Source organism: Narcine bancroftii, chromosome 10, assembly GCF_036971445.1.
Source record: "Narcine bancroftii isolate sNarBan1 chromosome 10, sNarBan1.hap1, whole genome shotgun sequence".
Classification (NCBI taxonomy): domain Eukaryota; kingdom Metazoa; phylum Chordata; class Chondrichthyes; order Torpediniformes; family Narcinidae; genus Narcine; species Narcine bancroftii.
In genome coordinates this window covers 72,955,819-72,976,189 of record NC_091478.1, presented here as the reverse complement: position 1 = coordinate 72,976,189, position 20,371 = coordinate 72,955,819, and the positions used below count along the sequence as shown (strand labels likewise).

At 44.3% G+C, this 20,371-nt stretch overlaps 1 protein-coding gene and 1 long non-coding RNA gene across 7 annotated transcripts in view; one reads left to right on the top strand and one right to left on the bottom strand.

Moving 5' to 3' along the window:
* vps9d1 (VPS9 domain containing 1) overlaps positions 1-2,674 on the bottom strand; it is a 68,401-nt gene extending 65,727 nt beyond the window's left edge. For all 5 annotated transcript variants that reach the window (XR_011345743.1, XR_011345744.1, XM_069901317.1 and 2 more), the window contains exon 1: positions 2,526-2,674. Coding sequence is in view for 3 of the 5 variants with exons in the window: in XM_069901317.1 (XP_069757418.1) it covers positions 2,526-2,618 (93 nt within the window). In the remaining 2 variants the exon portion in view is untranslated. The remainder of the gene's footprint in view (positions 1-2,525) is intronic.
* On the top strand, positions 2,493-19,627 carry LOC138744735 (uncharacterized). 2 transcript variants are annotated; one of them, XR_011345745.1, is made up of 3 exons: positions 2,493-2,759; positions 10,966-11,043; positions 18,834-19,627. It is a non-coding gene; the product is annotated as an uncharacterized lncRNA (long non-coding RNA). The 2 variants fall into 2 exon arrangements; XR_011345746.1 differs by lacking the exon at positions 18,834-19,627 and adding an exon at positions 11,459-12,562.
* Positions 19,628-20,371: the final 744 nt, after the last annotated feature.

Genomic DNA, 20,371 nt, shown 5'->3' with positions numbered 1-20,371 from the left:
TCTCCCCCTCCGTTCCCCCCCTCTCCCCCCTCCGTTCCCCCCCTCTCCCCCCTCCGTTCCCCCCCTCTCCCCCCTCCGTTCCCCCCCTCTCCCCCCTCCGTTCCCCCCTCTCCCCCCTCCGTTCCCCCCCTCTCCCCCCTCCGTTCCCCCCCTCTCCCCCCTCCGTTCCCCCCCTCTCCCCCCTCCGTTCCCCCCCTCTCCCCCCTCCGTTCCCCCCCTCTCCCCCCTCCGTTCCCCCCCTCTCCCCCCTCCGTTCCCCCCCTCTCCCCCCTCCGTTCCCCCCCTCTCCCCCCTCCGTTCCCCCCCCTCTCCCCCCTCCGTTCCCCCCCTCTCCCCCCTCCGTTCCCCCCCTCCCCCCCTCCGTTCCCCCCCTCTCCCCCCTCCGTTCCCCCCCTCCCCCCCCTCCGTTCCCCCTCTCCCCCCCCTCCGTTCCCCCTCTCCCCCCCCTCCGTTCCCCCTCTCCGTTCCCCCTCTCCCCCTCTCCGTTCCCCCTCTCCCCCCCCTCTGTTCCCCCTCTCCCCCCCCCTCCGTTCCCCCTCTCCCCCCCTCCGTTCCCCCTCTCCCCCCCCTCCGTTCCCCCTCTCCCCCCCCTCCGTTCCCCCTCTCCCCCCCTCCGTTCCCCTCTCCCCCCCCTCCGTTCCCCCTCTCCCCCCCCTCCGTTCCCCCTCTCTCCCCCTCCGTTCCCCCTCTCTCCCCCCCTCCGTTCCCCCTCACTCCCCCCTCCGTTCCCCCTCTCTCCCCCCTCCGTTCCCCCTCTCTCCCCCCTCCGTTCCCCCTCTCTCCCCCCTCCGTTCCCCCTCTCTCCCCCCTCCGTTCCCCCTCTCTCCCCCCTCCGTTCCCCCTCTCTCCCCCTCCGTTCCCCCTCTCTCCCCCCTCCGTTCCCCCTCTCTCCCCCCTCTCTCCCCCCTCCGTTCCCCCTCTCCCCCCCCTCCGTTCCCCCTCTCCCCCCCCTCCGTTCCCCCTCTCCCCCCCCTCCGTTCCCCCTCTCCCCCCCCTCCGTTCCCCCTCTCCCCCCCTCCGTTCCCCCTCTCTCCCCCCTCCGTTCCCCCTCTCTCCCCCCTCCGTTCCCCCTCTCTCCCCCCTCCGTTCCCCCTCTCTCCCCCCTCCGTTCCCCTCTCTCCCCCCTCCGTTCCCCCTCTCTCCCCCCTCCGTTCCCCCTCTCTCCCCCCTCCGGTCCCCCTCTCTCCCCCCTCCGGTCCCCCTCTCTCCCCCCTCCGGTCCCCCTCTCTCCCCCCTCCGGTCCCCCTCTCTCCCCCCTCCGGTCCCCCTCTCTCCCCCCTCCGGTCCCCCTCTCTCCCCCCTCCGGTCCCCCTCTCTCCCCCCTCCGGTCCCCCTCTCTCCCCCCTCCGGTCCCCCTCTCTCCCCCCTCCGTTCCCCCTCTCTCCCCCCTCCGTTCCCCCTCTCTCCCCCCTCCGTTCCCCCTCTCTCCCCCCTCCGTTCCCCCCCTCTCCCCCTCCGTTCCCCCCCTCTCCCCCCTCCGTTCCCCCCCCTCTCCCCCCTCCGTTCCCACCTCTCCCCCCTCCGTTCTCCCCCTCCCCCCCCTCCGTTCCCCCTCCGTTCTCCCCCCTCCGTTCCCCCTCTCTCCCCCCCTCCGTTCCCCCTCTCTCCCCCCTCCGTTCCCCCTCTCCCCCCCCTCCGTTCCCCTCTCCCCCCCCTCCGTTCCCCCTCTCCCCCCCCTCCGTTCCCCCTCTCCCCCCCCTCCGTTCCCCCTCTCCCCCCCCTCCGTTCCCCCTCTCCCCCCCCTCCGTTCCCCCTCTCCCCCCCCTCCGTTCCCCTCTCCCCCCCCCTCCGTTCCCCCTCTCCTCCCCTCCGTTCCCCCTCTCCCCCCCTCCGTTCCCCCTCTCCCCCCCTCCGTTCCCCCTCTCTCCCCCCTCTCTCCCCCCTCCGTTCCCCCTCTCTCCCCCCTCTCTCCCCCCTCCGTTCCCCCTCTCTCCCCCCTCCGTTCCCCCTCTCTCCCCCCTCCGTTCCCCCTCTCCCCCCCCTCCGTTCCCCCTCTCCCCCCCTCCGTTCCCCCTCTCCCCCCCCTCCGTTCCCCTCTCCCCCCCTCCGTTCCCCTCTCTCCCCCCTCCGTTCCCCCTCTCTCCCCCCCTCCGTTCCCCCTCTCTCCCCCCTCCGTTCCCCTCTCTCCCCCCTCTCTCCCCCCTCCGTTCCCCCTCTCTCCCCTCCGTTCCCCTCTCCCCCCTCCGTTCCCCCTCTCCCCCCCCTCCGTTCCCCCTCTCCCCCCCTCCGTTCCCCCTCTCCCCCCTCCGTTCCCCCTCTCTCCCCCCTCCGTTCCCCCTCTCTCCCCCCTCCGTTCCCCCTCTCTCCCCCCTCCGTTCCCCCTCTCTCCCCCCTCTCTCCCCCCTCCGTTCCCCCTCTCTCCCCTCCGTTCCCTCTCTCTCCCCCTCCCATTACTCTCTTCCCCACCCCTCTCTCTCCCTCCCTCTCCCGAACCCGGATCCAGCAGCCTCTCCAAAGCCCCCACCCGTCCCGCTCGTTGTCAGTCTGACCCTCGCCCCGCTTCACGACGCTGGACACGGCTTTACCTTCTGACGGCTTTCTGTGTCCAACTGGATGGCGACTCTCGCCATCTTCATCGCATTTTGCAGCGCATTCCCCGCTGCATCCGGTAACGCCATGTCTTCCCGCCCGGAACGTTCGTCGTATGTGCAGGGATATCCCCCGCGGGGACCCGTGGGCGGCCGGACATGTTAATGTGTTGGACTCATGTGGGGATGGACCTGTAGTGCGGGGGTCCTGCGTTAATTTGCTTGCTCAAGGTCAGTGAAAGTTGAATCGGCCTCAACACAGCCTTCTGCAATAATTAAAATTAAACAAAATGTTGAAACTCTGGCAGTGCTGCCCAGTGGGGGCGGTTGAGCCCGGGGTGGGTGGGGGGGGGTGAGTGTCTGAACCCAGGTCACCGCCGGCATTTAGTTCCAGCGTGTTCACTTCACTGATTTTATAGCACCAACCTTTCAGCATTGGTTATTTTGCTCTGTTAATGCCCCTGTTAGAACTACATTGAAATGAGAAAACAAGAAGTGAGTTTCACTTTATCTGATTCTGTGTTAAAATATTTTTTTGCGGTGTTTTTCCAGGAGCTGTCCATTTTATAGTCTACTTCCCTTCAAAAGTCCACTGTTATGTGAAAACACGTGCAGTTAAGTTTAAAGATGTTCTGAAGTTGTTAAAGGTCCATTGCCAGCCAGGACATCCTCTGTTCTCGCTGTTGTCATCAGTAAAGAAGTAGAGGTGCCACCAGGTTTGGTGCCTTTCATCGACCAGATTCCTGAACAGCAGAGATGTCTCAGAACTATGAGAGGCATGGATAGGGTGGACGACCATCAGCATCTCCCTCTCTCACCCCCACCCCTGGGCAACACTATCAAACACCAGAGGACATCTGTACAAGGGGAGGAAAGTTTAGGGGAGACATCGGGGAATTTTTTTTTTACATGGAGTAAGTGGAATCCATTGCCAAGGGTAGTGGTGGAGGCTGGTACAATAGGGGTATTTAAAACATTCAGACAAATACATAGATACAAGAAAAATAGATGAATATGGGTGTGAGGTAGGGAAAGTTTATAGAGGTTGACAAAAAATCTGGAATGATAGGTCTGCACTGTAATGTTTTATGTAGTGGACTTATTCAGAGGCTCATTATTTATAACTGAATATTTATGCTTCTGTATTTGCACAGTCTGTTTGTTTATAGTTCTTTCTTTCTTGAATATAATTTGTAGAACAGGAATCTGAGGGTTGTATGTGATGTCATGTATGTTTCCTTACTTTGGCTTGGCTTCGCGGATGAAGATTTATGGAGGGGTAATGTCCACGTCAGCTGCAGACTCGTTTGTGGCTGACAAGTCCGATGTGGGACAGGCAGACACGGTTGCAAGGGAAAATTGGTTGGTTGGGGTTGGGTGTTGGGTTTTTCCTCTGTCTTTTGTCAGTGAGGTGGGCTCTGCGGTCTTCAAAAGAGGTCGCTGCCCGCCGAACTGTGAGGCGCCGAGATGCATGGTTTGAGGCGATATCAGCCCACTGGCAGTGGTCAATGTAGCAGGCACCAAGAGATTTCTTTAGGCAGTCCTTGTACCTCTTCTTTGGTGCACCTCTGTCTCGGTGGCCAGTGGAGAGCTCGCCATAGAACACGATCTTGGGAAGGCGATGGTCCTCCATTCTGGAGACGTGACCTACCCAGTGCAGTTGGGTCTTCAGCAGCGTGGATTCGATGCTATCGGCCTCTGCCATCTCGAGTACTTCGATGTTGGTGATGAAGTAAAGAGTAACCCAAGTTTCCTGAATTTATTTTGGTTGAACGGTGAAAGATCTGTTCAATTGTCTGACAATAGCAGGGAAGAAATGGTCCTTGAATCCACTGATTTTTCAAACTCGTGTATCTTGTGTATATTTATGCATATTTGGAAAGTCATAGCCAGGTTATAGACAGTCAACATTGTTTTCTGATGGGTGGGTTGTTGTATTTTTTTGAGGAGGTGAAAAAAATGGTTAATAAGGGAAGGGCAGTGGATGTATACATGGATTTTTTGAGGTGTTTCTAATTCTAAAGTTGCAGATGCATGGGATCCATGGTGAGTTGATAGTTTGGATTGACTGTCTCATGGTAGTGGAAGATTGTTATTCAAGCTGGAGTCCTTTGGCTTGTGGTCTGCAGGAATTGGTGGTGTGACCTCTGTTGTTTGTGATGCATATAAATGAAGTTAAAAGAGTTGGTGGTGAATTTGAAAGTTTGCAGATGATACAAAGATAACTCCTGATTAGTGTGGAGTTGTGGTTTTCTGTCTCATTGTTGGTTAAGATCCAGCTTCCAGCAGAATGTCATCTGCAAACTTGAATATGGAGTAGGAGTAGTATTTGGCCATGAGCTCCATTTGGGAGGTTATTTCCAGGGTGGTGTTATCAGTAGCCCCTTTCACACTGGCACTTGAACCCAGTAATTAACTGCCAATCTACTGGTTCACCTGTCATTGTGAACGCTCCCAAACTGGGGGGGTGGGAACTAAATCACCTTGGAGATGAACTGCCTCGGGGGGGTGTATCATTGCCAATTCATTTTGAATCGGCATACTGGGTTGCCCAATGTGAATGGGACACCCACGTGCCGGTTCCAATTAGTGATGCATTCATGATGCTTTGTGTGCATGAAGAAAACAAAATGTATTCTTCCAAATAACAACATTAGTTTAAAATTAAGGTATAAACTTTGCATTTGATTAACTAAAATTGATATCCTGATCAATGTATTAAACAAAATTATTTATGGTTAATTAAAACATAATTAAGCATTATGTGCAGCCTAGTATGAACCCTTTAGTCCATGATGTTATGTTGACCTACATAAACCTACTTCAGGAGCAAGAATTGTAGCAGGAATAAAAGACACATGAATAAGAGTGGAGGGTGTTTCTCTCCTGCACATAATTCTGGGAGCACAGGACTGCCATCTCTCAGTGCATCATTCAGGATATCGTCGCTGGAGGATAGGTGTCCCTTTGCTCTACACTACCGGGTAGGCAGTGTGAAAGGGCTCAGAACTGTTTTCTTTAGTCCAGTGTGAACGGTACTACTGGTTTTTCAAAATGATTCATTTACCTGCCAATTTAGTGGTTTGCTTATGTGAAAGGGGTTAAAGTCTCCCTGAAAAGAAATCTAATATTCTCACTATCTCAGGGGAATCTGACCAATAACAGTTCAAAATGGAGAAAGAACATCTTGGAAGCCACAGTGTTTATGATGGAACCGCCTAGAGGTCATGCACAAAATAAACAATCAATGACTATATCTACTTGCCTTATCTGAGGTGGCATTATCATAAGACAGAACCTAATGAGTGAGGCAAAGCAAGTTGCTCATGAACCTGCAGGACTGCCTCAGAAGATTTGATTCTGGTTTGCAGAATAAAGTATAACCACTGTATTTTTGTAAATCTTGATTGCAAGTTGTACCACAAGCAAAAGACAAACTGTGAGAGAAGGTATTTTGGATTTTCAGTTAAATTTATGGATTTGAAAGCAACATAACATCAGAAGTGCTGTTTACTGTTTTCTCAAATGCTGCATTGAAATTGAAAATTTTAGATTCAATTGACAAATGGTTGAATATTTACATCAAATAACATGGAATATTGAGGGCTTGAATGTTTTGGTGTAATGATTGAAAAAGGCTGAACACCCCTGAAGGCAGAGTTGGAAAAATAATCTTATATTTATTCTCCCAGTAAAATTGCTTGCTAGCAATTATTGCCATTCACACAGAATTTTTATTTTTATTAACCTTGCTTTGAGACCAATCTGATTTGTTTGTCAAAACTGGTAACTTTTAAGGATGAGACACCAGTGTTAATATTTTTACTATTACCAAATTCTACTATGTAATAAAGTGGTAGAGCATTAAAAACAGGCTTTTTGGCCCACAATGTCCATACAGATAGTGCTATCTAATACTAATTCTATCTGCATGCATTATGTTCATTCACCTTCTTTGCCTTGCCTATTCATGTGCCCATATAAATACCTCTAAAGTATTGTTGTTGTATCTAACTACACCTGGCAGTTGAATTCCAGCATCAACCACTTTCTATGTGGGGTGGGGAAGCTTTCCCCTCTGATTTCCTTTTAATCTCTTAGTTCTTGCCTTAATCCTTTGCCTTTGTGCTTTTGATAGATTTGCTCCAAGGAAAACAAAGCCTATCCAATCTCTCCTTGAACTGAAGCCCTCTAATACTAGTATCTGCTTGAAGGAGACTAAATGTTGCTGCATCTCTTAGCAACGCAATCTCATCAACACAATTACACACTTGTAAAATTGCATTGAAACTAAAAATAAATTAAAAAAAGAAACATGCCTGATATGAATCCAGATTACAAAGTTCAAAAATAACTACTTGGATTATGTTTGTCTCTTGAGGCTTGTGAACAAAGTGTGCAATAGCTCCATCCAGTTGTTGGGCCTGAGAATTGCGCTGCAATTTAGAACTGTTTCGTATTGATTTTAAAAAAATTTGGATATGCAGCATGGTAATGGGCCCTTTCGTCCAATGATCCCATGCTGCCCAATCACAACCAATTGACTTACGAACCCAGTACATTTTTGGAGGGTGGGAGGAAACCAGATTCCTCAGCAAAAACCCATGCAGACACAGGGAGAACATACAAAAGTGCAGGATTGGAACCCAAGTCCTAATTGCTGGTGCTGTATCAGTGTTGCGTTAACCGTGCCACCCATGGGAAACAGAAATGGCACAGATGTGGGAACCTAGAGCAAATGCGGAATTGCTGGAGGAACTCGTCGCGCCTGACAGCGTCCATGGATAGAAATGGTCAGTTAAGGTCTTGAGTCCGAATCCTTCATCATAAGGTATAAGAGCAGAGGTAGGATATTCGACCCAGCAAGTCACTCTGCTCTTATATATTCAGCCCAGCTGATGATGCTCATTCCATCATCAGCTGACCCATTCTCCCACTCAGCCCCACTTCCACTCCCCTGCCTTCTCCCCATAACCTTTGAAATCCTGACTATTCAGATACTTGTAAATATCTGCCTTAAATGCACCCAACACTTTTGCATTCAGAGCCATAGTTGTGTCATTTTTCCATTAAAATATATATGTTTTGGAATATACTTGTCCTGTACTTTCCTTATTTCTAATAGAAACTCCAACCACTCTGCCAACCTCTCTTCTAGTCTACCGATCCAATCAATTTTGGCCGGTTCTTCTCTCATCCCTCTGTAGTTCCCTTTATTCCACTGGTATACTGACATATCTGATTTGTCAATAATACCCAATCCAGAATTGCCATTTTCCTGGTTGGCTCAGCAACAAACTGTTCTTAAAAAGCCATCCTGAAGGCATTTGATCCACTACTAGCCTGGCTTTACCAATCAATTTGCATATTGAAAACCCCCATGATTAATGTCAAGTTGCTCTTTTTGCATGCCCTCTCTATTTCCCTCTGTAGTTTGCACACCACATCAAGAGGAAAGGGGGAAATTTAATGTACCTAAAGGGGGAAATATAATGTACCTAAAGGGGGAAATACTATGTACCTAAAGGGGGAAATACTATGTACCTAAAGGGGGAAATACTATGTACCTAAAGGGGGAAATACTATGTACCTAAAGGGGGAAATACTATGTACCTAAAGGGGGAAATATTATGTACCTAAAGGGGGAAATATTATGTACCTAAAGGGGGAAATATTATGTACCTAAAGGGGGAAATATTATGTACCTAAAGGGGGAAATATTATGTACCTAAAGGGGGAAATATTATGTACCTAAAGGGGGAAATATTATGTACCTAAAGGGGGAAATATTATGTACCTAAAGGGGGAAATATTATGTACCTAAAGGGGGAAATATTATGTACCTAAAGGGGGAAATATTATGTACCTAAAGGGGGAAATATTATGTACCTAAAGGGGGAAATATTATGTACCTAAAGGGGGAAATATTATGTACCTAAAGGGGGAAATATTATGTACCTAAAGGGGGAAATATTATGTACCTAAAGGGGGAAAGAAGTGGGAGAGGTTATAACAGGGAAAAATTAAGTTTTTGAGAATTTGTATCATTGGGGAGAAAGGACAAGAATGCAATGATATTTTCTTAATGTGTAATAAGTATTATGAAAGATTAACAGTATAGCAATAAACAGCAAGTCTCATGCCTTGTTGCCTTTCGGTTTACGACGGCTGGTCTGGAGGGTCTCAGAGCCCCTGGGCACCAGGTATGTTCCCTGTATGAGAAGTCTCAAGAGCTTACTCGCTGCTCCTATGTCTGTAATGAAAGAGCTTGCACTTAGCTAATCTACCTATACTGGATAGCTATAACTGCAAAACTAATCGTTAACCTTAATGTAAGACCAGTCCAGCATTGTTAACAGAACCAATTTCATTTGTTTCTAAAAACAAATTAACCTTGTGGATTGAACTGGAGTCTGTGCAGCTGGAGGTGAATCCATGGTGTCTCAATTGACTCTGAAGGGACTCTCATTTACTTCTCTTTCTCCCATTGTTAGGGCTGCTGGACAAAGCTTATGACAACTTTACTGTAAGGCAAAAGTTGAGGAATATCATGTAGATTATATTTTAATATAATATTAAGTGACAATAAGAGTCCTTTGAACCTTTAATCTTATTACATTCCTTTGTCTTCCATCTACAGGTTTGGAGCCCATGAATCAAGACCTTGTTTTGCTCATTTTCCCAATTGCATACAGGGTCATTTTAAGGGCAGTGAGCTAACAACTCTCTTTTAATTGGAAAAAATGTTATTAACCCTCTCATTGCAGAGAGGTCCAGAAGTAACAAGACAGATGGTATAAGAGATGGAGAGACAGGTAGAAAGAGAGAGTCTGTTTTAAAAAAAACAAAGCTGGAGAAACTCAATTAGTCAAACAGTGCACTTCATATACCAAAGATACATAACCAGCGTTTCAGACTTGAGCCCTTCAGGGTATGAAAAAAATGTTGGCAGGTGCCCAAACAGAATGATTGGGGAAGGGATAGGGGGAGGAGCATGGTCCCAAAGGCAGGAGGTAATAGGTGGTAAGGGAGGGAGGGAGGGTACACCAGCAAACAGGAAGAGAAGGGATGGCTCTATGAATGGAGAGGGAAGGAGTGGAGATCTGGAGGAAAGAAGGAAAGAGAGGGAGAATGGAGAGAAGGCTAGCAGAAACCGAAGAAGTTGGAGAGGGCCCAGACAGAAAATCGTGCTGTTCCTCCAATTTACAGGTGGATTAATACGAGGCCAAGTACAGACGTGAGCATGGGAGGGGGGCACAGAATTGAAGGCCCCTGGGAGATCCCTCCAACTGATGTACACCACTAAGGTGCTCAGCAAAATGATCTCCCAGTCTGCGCTCAGTCTCTCCGATGTAGAGAAGGGCACAAAGGGAATACTGGATGCAGTAAATAACTCCAACGGATACAGTTGCTTCACTTGCAAGGACTATTTGGTGGTGAGGAAGGAAGTGTGAGCGCAAGTGTGTGACACTTCCTGAGACCACAGGGAAGGTGCGGTGGGGGAGGGGGGGTGTGATTAGTGGGGAGGGATGAGTGGACAAGGGAGAGGGGAAGATGTCTAGTAGTGGGGTCAAGTTGTAGGTTGGTGGAAATTTTGGAGGATAATACGTTGGATGCAGAAGTTAGTGCAGTGGTAGGTAAGGACCAGGGGGAATCCTGTATTCGGGAGAGACCACAAGATGTGGCGGGGGTTGGGGGAGGGGTGAAGAGAAGTTGGAAAAAGTTAGGAAACTAAGTACAGGTGTAGGTGAACTTCATCTAAATGCCTGGTCAATTGGTGAATGAGTGCATAGAGTAATTGAGGATTATTTGTTGTTTGTGTCTCATTATTTTTGCATGTTTAGTAATTTTCAACTTTAGGCCTCTTGTATATGACAAACTAACAGCACTGTTGGAAATAGATGGTCAAGTGGATCCATTTTACAAAAAAAAAAGACTATCGTTAATACTCTTTTCAGGAAGAGTGGAGATAATTGGGTAATATCTTTGTGAATCAAACAGTGATTTCACAATTGGAAATGACTGAGTTTGTTTTAATAGCTCTCCACTCAGAATGTATCTGGAAGAATTACATTGTTTTGTAGTTTCTATCATAAGTTCTGTTTAACGTGCCTCCAAGTTACTTCTGTGGTAAATTTTCAGTCTTCTGTACCTTCTACCAGAAGGTATCAGGGTGGAGGTTCTTTATGGTATTGGCACCTTACTTAGATGTCTGCAATGATTGGGAGATCAGAGCGTGTGATAAACCTGGCTAAGTTTACTACCTTCTGGAGCCTTCTGCGTGTTTGGGGTGTTGAATTCCCAAACCAAGCTGTGATGCAACCAGTCAGTGTATGAGTTTGATGGAGTATCCAACGTGCCAAATCTCCTCAGACTCCTTCGGAAGTAGAGGTATTGGTGTGGCTTCTTAATGGCTGTCTCAGTGTCTTGCCTCCAGGAAAGGTTGTCTGAAATATGGACTCCAATGCCCTTAAAGGTTCTGATTCTTCATCTCCTTCCCATCGATGCATGACAGGTAGGTGTGGTCCGTTCAATCTCTCCTTAAAATTAAGATTGTCAAAATAAAACTACATAGCATTGCATTTTATCATGGTTTCTGTGAACTTAACAGTTACCCAAAACACTTCAAGATGAGAAAGATTGTTTTAACTCAATAACTTGTTATTCATTTGAACAATGGAAGTTAGTCACAAAGTTTCTGTGAGGTGAAATGTAAAATCGCAAAATATATTAAATGTAAGATTTCATCAGACATCTCCCTAAAATTGGCTTCAGTATAGTATTTCCCAAAATGAATCATGAGTAGCTTGCTCTGATCCCAGAATCTCCTGGATCACTTGATGATATCCAAAGTTTCAACTTCAGTAATGATTAGTGCACTGGAGCACAATGAAGCTGTTGCTTTCCACATGCATTTATTATTATTTCAGGAAAGGAATGTGCAGAAGGAAGAATTCCAGGAAAACATTTTCATGAAATGCACAAAGGGGATATCTACTTTCTGAACCATTACGCTGCTTAAGAACTCATATTATTCATTGCCTTTGCCTCAGCAACAATTATGCGTTTCTGTAACCAGATTTTCAGTCATTTGCTGGGAATACTCGATTCTTGATGAACCTGTGAAGAGTTTTGAAGGCAGTACTAAGTCCCAGAAAAAGATCTGCTTCATGTCTCGGCAATTTTCTGCCCTGTGCACTCTATTGGTTGTCGATTTAAAACCAAAATAAACATAGGGGTCTTTCAACCCCTGGAATCGAACGACCGTGAAAGTTACCAATTTTTGTATTATTTACAACACCGTAAATGGCTATTCTGGTCACTGAGACCCATGCTGCCCAATTACACCCAATTCACCTTCGGCCCTCTTCAATTTTGGAGAGTGGGAGGAAATTGGAGCACCTGGGAAGCCCCACACAGGTCATGAGCAGAACGTACCAACTCCTGGCAGGCAGTGCTGGATTTGAATCTGGGTTGCTGGTGATGTAACAGTGTTATACTAACTTTTCTCAAAGATGTGGCAGATACTGAACTACCCAAATAGAAATTTCTTGCTAGAACCATCCAATGATAAATGGCTTTGAAATCTACTGCCTCCAAAATGTTTTTGATTCATAAGTGTCAAAACATAGTCTATTTGTATCTTGAGTAACTACCGTATTTTCAGTCATATAATGCATGCACATAAAATCGTGAACTGTAAAGGTAGTCTTGTATAATCCCAAGTGATATTCCCAACACTGCCAAGATCAAAATTTTGAATTTTTCGATTTTGTCTGTACCCATTTCTCATGTTCGTCTGTAAATTATGTGCATGTTTTTTATCGCTACTACTACTTTCCCACGCCTGCTCTAAATTGTGCGCATTGTTCACTTCCGGTGTGACTTGACCACGCCCGCTATAAATTGTGCATGTTGTTTCAACATGTATATAAAAAAAATTCTTGTATTGCTTGTATACGCACATAACGCAAGGTGGGTGACTAGGTTTGTAAAAATAATAAACTCATAATGCACGTATGTGTGTAAAAATATGACATTTCGTTTGTAGTTTTTACCTTTCATGCAGGTAATGTTGATACGTGAACAATCTTGTGGGTTGACAATCAAGTGTTGATATGAACCACAGATGCTTTACTGCAACTGATGTGGTTAGTATAGGAAATGGCTCTCTTTGGCAATTTTGAACACAAAGAAAGGCAAGAGCGTTAAAGTCAGGAGAACACATTTTCTACCATTCTGGTTTGAACATTAACTGGCATATCTTCATTTCTGTTGGGTTAATATCCTGTATACAGTGGAATGAAAGGAGTTCAATGATAACTCCAGGGCCAAAGGGTTTTGCAAATAAGCATCAGCAAGTTGTAAAAAGAACTCTCATCAGCTCTTCCATTATTTTAAACCTAACAGTCGGGGTCTGTTGGGAGAAGGGAGAAAACATTTTCCTTACCATCTCAGGCTTAGTCCTTTCATTTAGTGGGGATAAGTGCTTTCTAGCATGACAGACCTCAACAATTTCATTTAATGTTTAAAGCTTGAAAAATTCAATGAATCTTTCGGATCCCCATGGTCTTCCATGCTATGCTGGCAAGAAAATTTGCAAACTTCTGGTCTCGAGAATTACAAGTCCTTCTGCATAATTTAAAGCTGTTCAATTTCTTTTTTTAATTGGGTGTACATGAGCAATGGTTGAAAAATACCCCACTCAGAGGTAATGCTTGTGCATCAAATCTCCAGATATCTTTATTTAATCCAAAAACTCTCTATTTTTTCAGAGAGGTGTACACCTAGGTTCTCCCCATTACATTCAATTTTTGTTTCAATCCATGTCACATTTTCAAAGTTGAGCATTTCTCAGTCACTAGCTTTATCTCCTGGCACAGCTCAGATTTCCTGCTGTTCTTGGGTCCCTTCAACCTCCCCTTCTTGTCATCCATAAACTTTGTGAATCGTTTCCTAACACACCATCACAATTAATCAAACTAGCAAAAGGCAATGGTACCAAATAAAATCACAATACTGGGGAAACTCAACAGGTCAAACTTTACATACCAAATATAAAGATGCATAACCAACGTTTCAGGCTTGAGCCCTTCATTAAGATTTGTCCTGTGGGCAATGGTACTGATGTAAATGCCCACAGAATATCACCAGCAATTATTCTGCATAGCAGAAAAAAATTAATTTACAACAACTCTTCTTTATGGCTTTAAGCCTGTTCTCTCTCTCCAGTGCTGTAGATTGTCACATATACATTAAGGTTCTTTTCAGAAAGTCCATATAACCATATACAGCACAGAACAGGCCAGTTTGGCCCTACTAGTCCATGCTGGAACAAATCCCCACCCTCCTCGTCCCACTGACCAGCACCTGGTCCATACCCCTCCAATCCTCTCCCCTCCATGTAATTATCCAGTCTTTCCTTCAATGTAAATAACGTCCTTGCTTCAACCACCTCTGCTGGAAGCTTATTCCACATCCCAACCACCCTTTGCATGAAGAAATTTCCCCTCATAATTTTCCCCCTGCAATCTCAAACCATGGCCTCTGGTTTGAATATCCCCCACTCTTAATTAAAAAAGCCTATGTTTTTGGTATTTGGGTAAATGGTGGAAGACTTATTATTTGATGTCCTTTCATTGCAGTATTAATGGAGAACTTTTTTTGTCAATGACTGTTGTTGACAAGAAAAGCTCTTCTTCCTTTATTCACAGGTAAATTGTCCAATTCTAATTGATTCTTCACCACTTCCTTAGTTCAGTGGAGTGTCTGATATTGCAGCAGTGTCAGATCCATTCAGGATGAAAGATTTCTTTTCCCAAAAGACATTAGTGAACCAGATAGGTTTTTATAACAGTGCAGTAGTTCCAATGGCACTGCTACTGAACCGACTGAACTATTGGTAAAGATAGCATCAACATGGTGTGGTTTCCAAACAGTGTTTCCTTGTGCAACACTGATAAACCCCTCCAATTTCAGCTTTGTGGTTTTACGTTTGTGATGTTTTCTACTGATGTACTGCAAATCTTGCTGCTGACAGGATTTGCCTCGTGGGTAATCACAGTCAGCAAAGAATTGCTGGAGGAATTTAGCAGGTTAGACAACACCCATGGCTGGGAATGGTCAGTTAATGTTTTGGCTCTGAAACCTTATCAAGATTGAGATAAAATGGGTAAAATTGCATGTGGGAAGGGTAGTAAGGGCATCATAATGCTCTGATACCTGCTGAAGCTTGGCCACAGACTGTGCCGGCTTCCTGGAAAGACGATGAAACTTGAACCATGGTTTTGGATTGTGATGGTTGCCCTCGAGCGTGACCAGTTTGTCAAATGGAGTTTTCCCCTCTTTCTGTGGTGTGACTCACTTTCTTATCAATTTGTAAGTCTTTGCCTCTCATTTACTCACTCAGGAGAAGAGTGCTTCTTAGCCTCTGTAGTTCCATTAGTACAGAAAAAGTGTTCCAACCCTCATTTCCTTCTGTAAACTCATCAATAATCTTGAACGAACCCATCCAAACGCACAGCTCCAGTTTGGGGGGATGGGCTGGGATGGGGGAGGGTGGTGTGCGTGCACACACTTTTTCCTCTGCAACACACAGCATGGCCTCCAAGCTGTATACAAGGCACACAAGGAGTAAAGAAGACAGACCGGAAGTAAAGCCCATCTCAGCCTCACTTTCAAAACCACTCACATTACACAGAAACATCAATGTTCATGCCTCTTTTTTAATGTTGTGCAGAAGGAATGTGATGTGTTGTTCCTCAAGCTTGCATTTGGCCTAATAATTGATGAGGCTGAGGACAGACATGTCATTGGAAGAATGGGTGGGGGAAGTTCAAATGGTTGGCTACAAAATGGTTAAGTTTAGACACAGAGAGTGGAGGTTATTTGGTCAAGTGATTGCCCAGTCTTCCTAATGGTTTCTCGCTCTACCTGTCTCTCCATCTCCCATGCCTTCTGTCCTGTACTCCAGTCTAATACCTCTGTGCCCTTCTTCCAGCTTCTTTCCCCCTTATAAATGTAATTTTTCCTGTTTTATCCTGCTCTTAAGCAAGGGTGCACACCCAAAACATGGAGTATTTCCACCCACAGGTGCTGTCCTACATGCCAGGTTTCTCAAACTATATTTAACTTAAGCTTTTGTGTTTCTCTATTGATCTCTGCAATTAATTCTTTAATATCCAACCAAAGAAACACTACTCTTCCAGCAACAGGTAAGAACTGCCAGTGGATATATCAGTGCAACAGAAATTGGATTTGGGTGAGTTGATGGTGTTTTCAGGCTTTAACAGATGTTCTGGTGAAGACCAAAACCTGCAAGTCATGTCTTTGCACAGGTTCCATGGAATCCTCCTGGACCAGAGTCGAGGTTCCTAATGTGGATACCAGGAATGTGTTGGTGCATTTGTGAGTGACATCTCTGAATGCCTGATCATTAAGGAATCTTGCAGTTCCAGCGAATCCTATTTTGCTTGCTCCTATGGGCAGAAAAAAAGTAGACAAGAGACTGCTTTCCTTGAGTATGGTGTTTGGGTGACCACTCTAACCTAAAAGTGAACAGGAAATTTTGACATGTGGTTATCAACCTCAGTGGCCTGAACTGATTCTGACCAGGAAGCCGAAAGTCACTGTGACAGAACCCTCCAAGGGCAAAGCATTCCAGGATGAGTGGAGCCTTTGTTTCCAAGTTGTCAGAGATTTCAGTGACAACATGTTCAACTTTATCATCGTACAACCCAACGAAACAGTGTTTTCTGGCCCTCAGTGAAAAATACTGCAAACACACATGCAGACATAGCACATATACAGACAAATGATACATGTGAGCAGTACATATATACAAAGATTTAAACAAGTATTGTTAAATAAATTGTAGAGTCAGGTGGTTGTTTGAAGGTTGGGACCTGTGGAAGTAAGAGTCTACCCTTACTAAGTAAGGGTGAGCCCTGCTACTTCGCATACTTATGCGGAGGGTTATAAATATTAAGAGAGAGAGGAGCCCCATGACTTGTGTTGCCAGGCAACCCCTGTCCAGCTAGTAAGCTTCCACTAGTCTGGAGTTTCCCCAGATCTTGGGATGTGCAAGAACTATGCTTGAGAAAAGGGGAACCTAATTATAGTGAATAGTGTGTAGCTTAATGCTGATGGTGTAATGCTTGTCACATGAGAGAAGACTTTTTTTGGATTGGTCAAGTCAGATTGAGACATGGTCAACAAACCGATGTACAGGTATACCTGTGTTACACAGTTAATACATTCCAAACTTGTTCAGTGTTACGGAAAAGCATTATTACAATGTACTTTAGTATAATTTATTATCCTATAATTATTCTTTTACATAGAACTCTTAGCAAGCATGTGCATAAAATATTTAAAGGGGATATATAAAACTGAAAAATGACAAAAATCTTTATTGGCAATAAATTAACATTGTTTATTTAAGAAAATAATAATGTACAGTAATTTGCATTTCTTTAGTTACAGTTCCTCCTCTGCCTGTCTCCAGCAAATTCAGCCCACAGCGCTCATTGTGCGGGATCCGTCAGATGAAGAGGGGGTGGGGGGTGAAGATGGTCTTGGGGCTGCGGACATGCAGAGCCAGGTGATTGTTGAATGCCTGCCTTTGGCTCGGGATGGTGACTGCCCGCCCATGTTATATCAAAACCCGCACTATTCAAAACCATGTTAGGCAGGATATGCCTGTAATTGTATGTTCTTGGAATCTCCTATGGGGGTGATGGACCTCCCACTAACTAAACTTGAATTAGAAAAAATTAAGAGAAAACGTGAAGAAAAGCTGATTGTTCTGTGAGTAAGTAAAATGTAATTTTTCAGAGCTGAAAGTTGAAGCTACATTTTATGTTGCACTAATGTTGGTCATTTAAGGGAGATTTACTTGAGAGAGGAAAAAAATCCTGTTCAAATTCAGGTGCTGAATTTCACAGCCAAGAGAAGATGCCCAGAAACAGATACATAGTTGTTCTACTTTTGGTTGAGTCAATTTTCAACTACATATCACTGAAATTTATTTGGGATTTATGTGAAAGAATTTTTTGGTCAAGATATTTTAGGGAAGGTATGATTGTTAACTGTAGAAAAAAAATCTGATCTGAAAGCAAAAGCAGAAAAACAGAATTGAGAGTGGAATCGTCAGCAAATCCCTTAGTTGGAGTTTTAAAATGAAATATAGTAGTCTATTTTCTCTGGCTGGAGAGAACATTTATGAGAAGTTATTAGTTTAAGTTCTACATCGGGACTGAAAAGTCTGATCAGGAGAAATTTCTCTGTGTCAACTTATTGGAGCTTTGGGATATTTTACCAGAGTGTAAGATTGAAGAGAAAAAAAAATGTTCTGTCAGGAAATATTTTTGAAATGGCTGAAGAAAAGGGCAGTAGGGAGGATTAGTTTTGACTTGCTCAATCAAATAGCACAGACATGATGACCCTCTTTGTTGTATACATACATGGGGTCTTTTCCTTTTGACTTGGTTCACAAGCTACATTGAACATATTTATTATCTAATTATTATCTTTGCCTTTTAAATATAAATGAAAAAATGTACAGATATTCTGTAATGTAGTAGCTGTGTTCCTCATAATACAACATTCATATCGAGGGTGACAAGCCAAAGTGACCCATGGTAGCACTCTGTTCTTTTGCATGGTGAGCCACAAGTTGGATTTTTGCCCCTTGCACTTCAAGTTTCTTAGGATGGTTTCAAAAGTTGAAATTTTAAAAGCATCATTTTTAAATCTAATCCACACTGTAAGGAATTGTAGAGGAATAGTACCTTGTATTCCATCGGGCAGTCAACAGCCCAATGGCCCCTCTCCATGATTAATTTTGATGAGTATTTTCAACCTGAAGTATCAACAATTGCCACCCTCCTGACGTTGCTGAACATGTTAAGTTCTTTTAGCAGATTGTTTTTTTTTGTCTCAGATTTCATCATATTCAGTCTTTTATGTCATCTAAATTAGAGACTTTGTTTTTTCTCTCCAATGACTTTGAAGTAGAATAAAATCTAATCACATGTAGAATTAACAGCTAACCTCAAACTCAAAAATGATTTAAAAAAAAGCACATGCTGGAAACCTGAAACACAAACAGAAATGGAAGCACTCAGCAGTCCAAGTAGATTACTCGGTTTTTCCTATTGTGGGTGCTGCCTGACTTGCTGAGTGTTTCCACCATATTCTATTTTTCTTTCAGCTTTGGCAATATTATTGGACCAGATCATACTCGATGAAGCCCATCCATCATCATGAATCCCTCCCTCCTAACACTCCATTTTGTTTTTCTAGGGGATTTTGAAATCTTGATTCTACAGCTGGCTGGTGAAGTGAAGATAGCCACGAGTCATGACAAGGACCTCAGGCTGTGGATCCTGAGCCCCACCATACCTTTTCTCATCAGTTTCAGACAGCTTTTGTAACTGTTTTAATGTCTCTGATAAATTTAAAACCATTGAAATGAATGTAGCAATATTATTTAAATTTTTCCAAATAAAAACCACTTAAATATGTTGAAGTACTAGAAATTACCTAGAAATCCATCTGTATAGTACATGTCTCCATTGTTGGCATGAAATTTTTTGGCAGCCATTGGCATAAACGCTAGAGGTCAGAAACGGTTTTCCACAGCATTTAGTGGTGCATTAGAAAGTTTCAGTCTGCATGCACAGAAGACTGACATGATCTGATCCATGCAGTGCACTTATTGTTTTCCCTGTTGGAGTCCTGCCTGAAAATCAAAATGTTCCATTCCATCATCTCAGCAATGGTATCATAGTAAATGTATCACAAAGTGGAGGAAGTATTTGGATCCACAGGCGCATATAGATAATGCTGGGGATGGGGCTAGGTTAGTGTTGTGTATCTTGGGACAATTTGGTTTTCACCATGAAAGTATCTGAATAACAATTTACAGATAACCCTGAAACACGTGATTATCAGATAATAACATTAATATACCTGTACTTTTGAAGACTGATTATCAGAGTGTTGAGAAAGTGATTTTTGATTAATTTTCCAGGAAAATTATGAAAAAGGTATTTTTGGAGGAGAATCAAAAATGGAAATATGTAATAAACAGATTTAACAAAACCCTGTGGTTCAACGTGCTTTTTCTTGTCTTTTATAGACCTGATTTAGTTTTGAAGGGTTGAATTTGATGATAGAAATGAACCAATTTTCACTGGATATTCATTTAAAGTTTGAATCATTTGTCACTTATATTGCTCCTTTCACTTTGGAAGCTTTAAAGCAATGCACAGTTAAAAATGCAGCTTTTGTATTTTATTAATTTGGTTTGAGGGCATTCAACCACCATAGAAACGAACTGCAGGTTTTACTTTCTCTGGCTTTGTCCACATGATGAGAGATACAAAATGAGTAAGACCAATGTGTTTATCTTGAAATGTTGATTTACTTGTTATATATGTGTGTTACTTGCAATGCTATGGAAAGTGCACTGAATTAACCATGCCTTGGTGACCTGCAAAACTGATTAGAAATGGATATTTTTAAACCCTGGGGAATGTGAAAGGTGGTATTAAAAAAATAAATCCGCTACTACCTCGATATACGAGGTCTAAAATATGTGAAGCAGATGTATAAATCTTCTATATCTTAATTTAAAATATATCCCATGTGGACAACCCAAAAGGGGTAATGCAGTTTTAATAATTTCTTTACTTGAATTACTTAAATTGATGCAAGCCCTGCAGTATTAATTTCTATGGATCTTCATCACACAAGGATAAAATTATAAGCCAGGGAACAAATTCTGAGCACAAGCAATTTGAATTCGGGAAGTTCTGTAGCCTGAATTCAAGACTTCT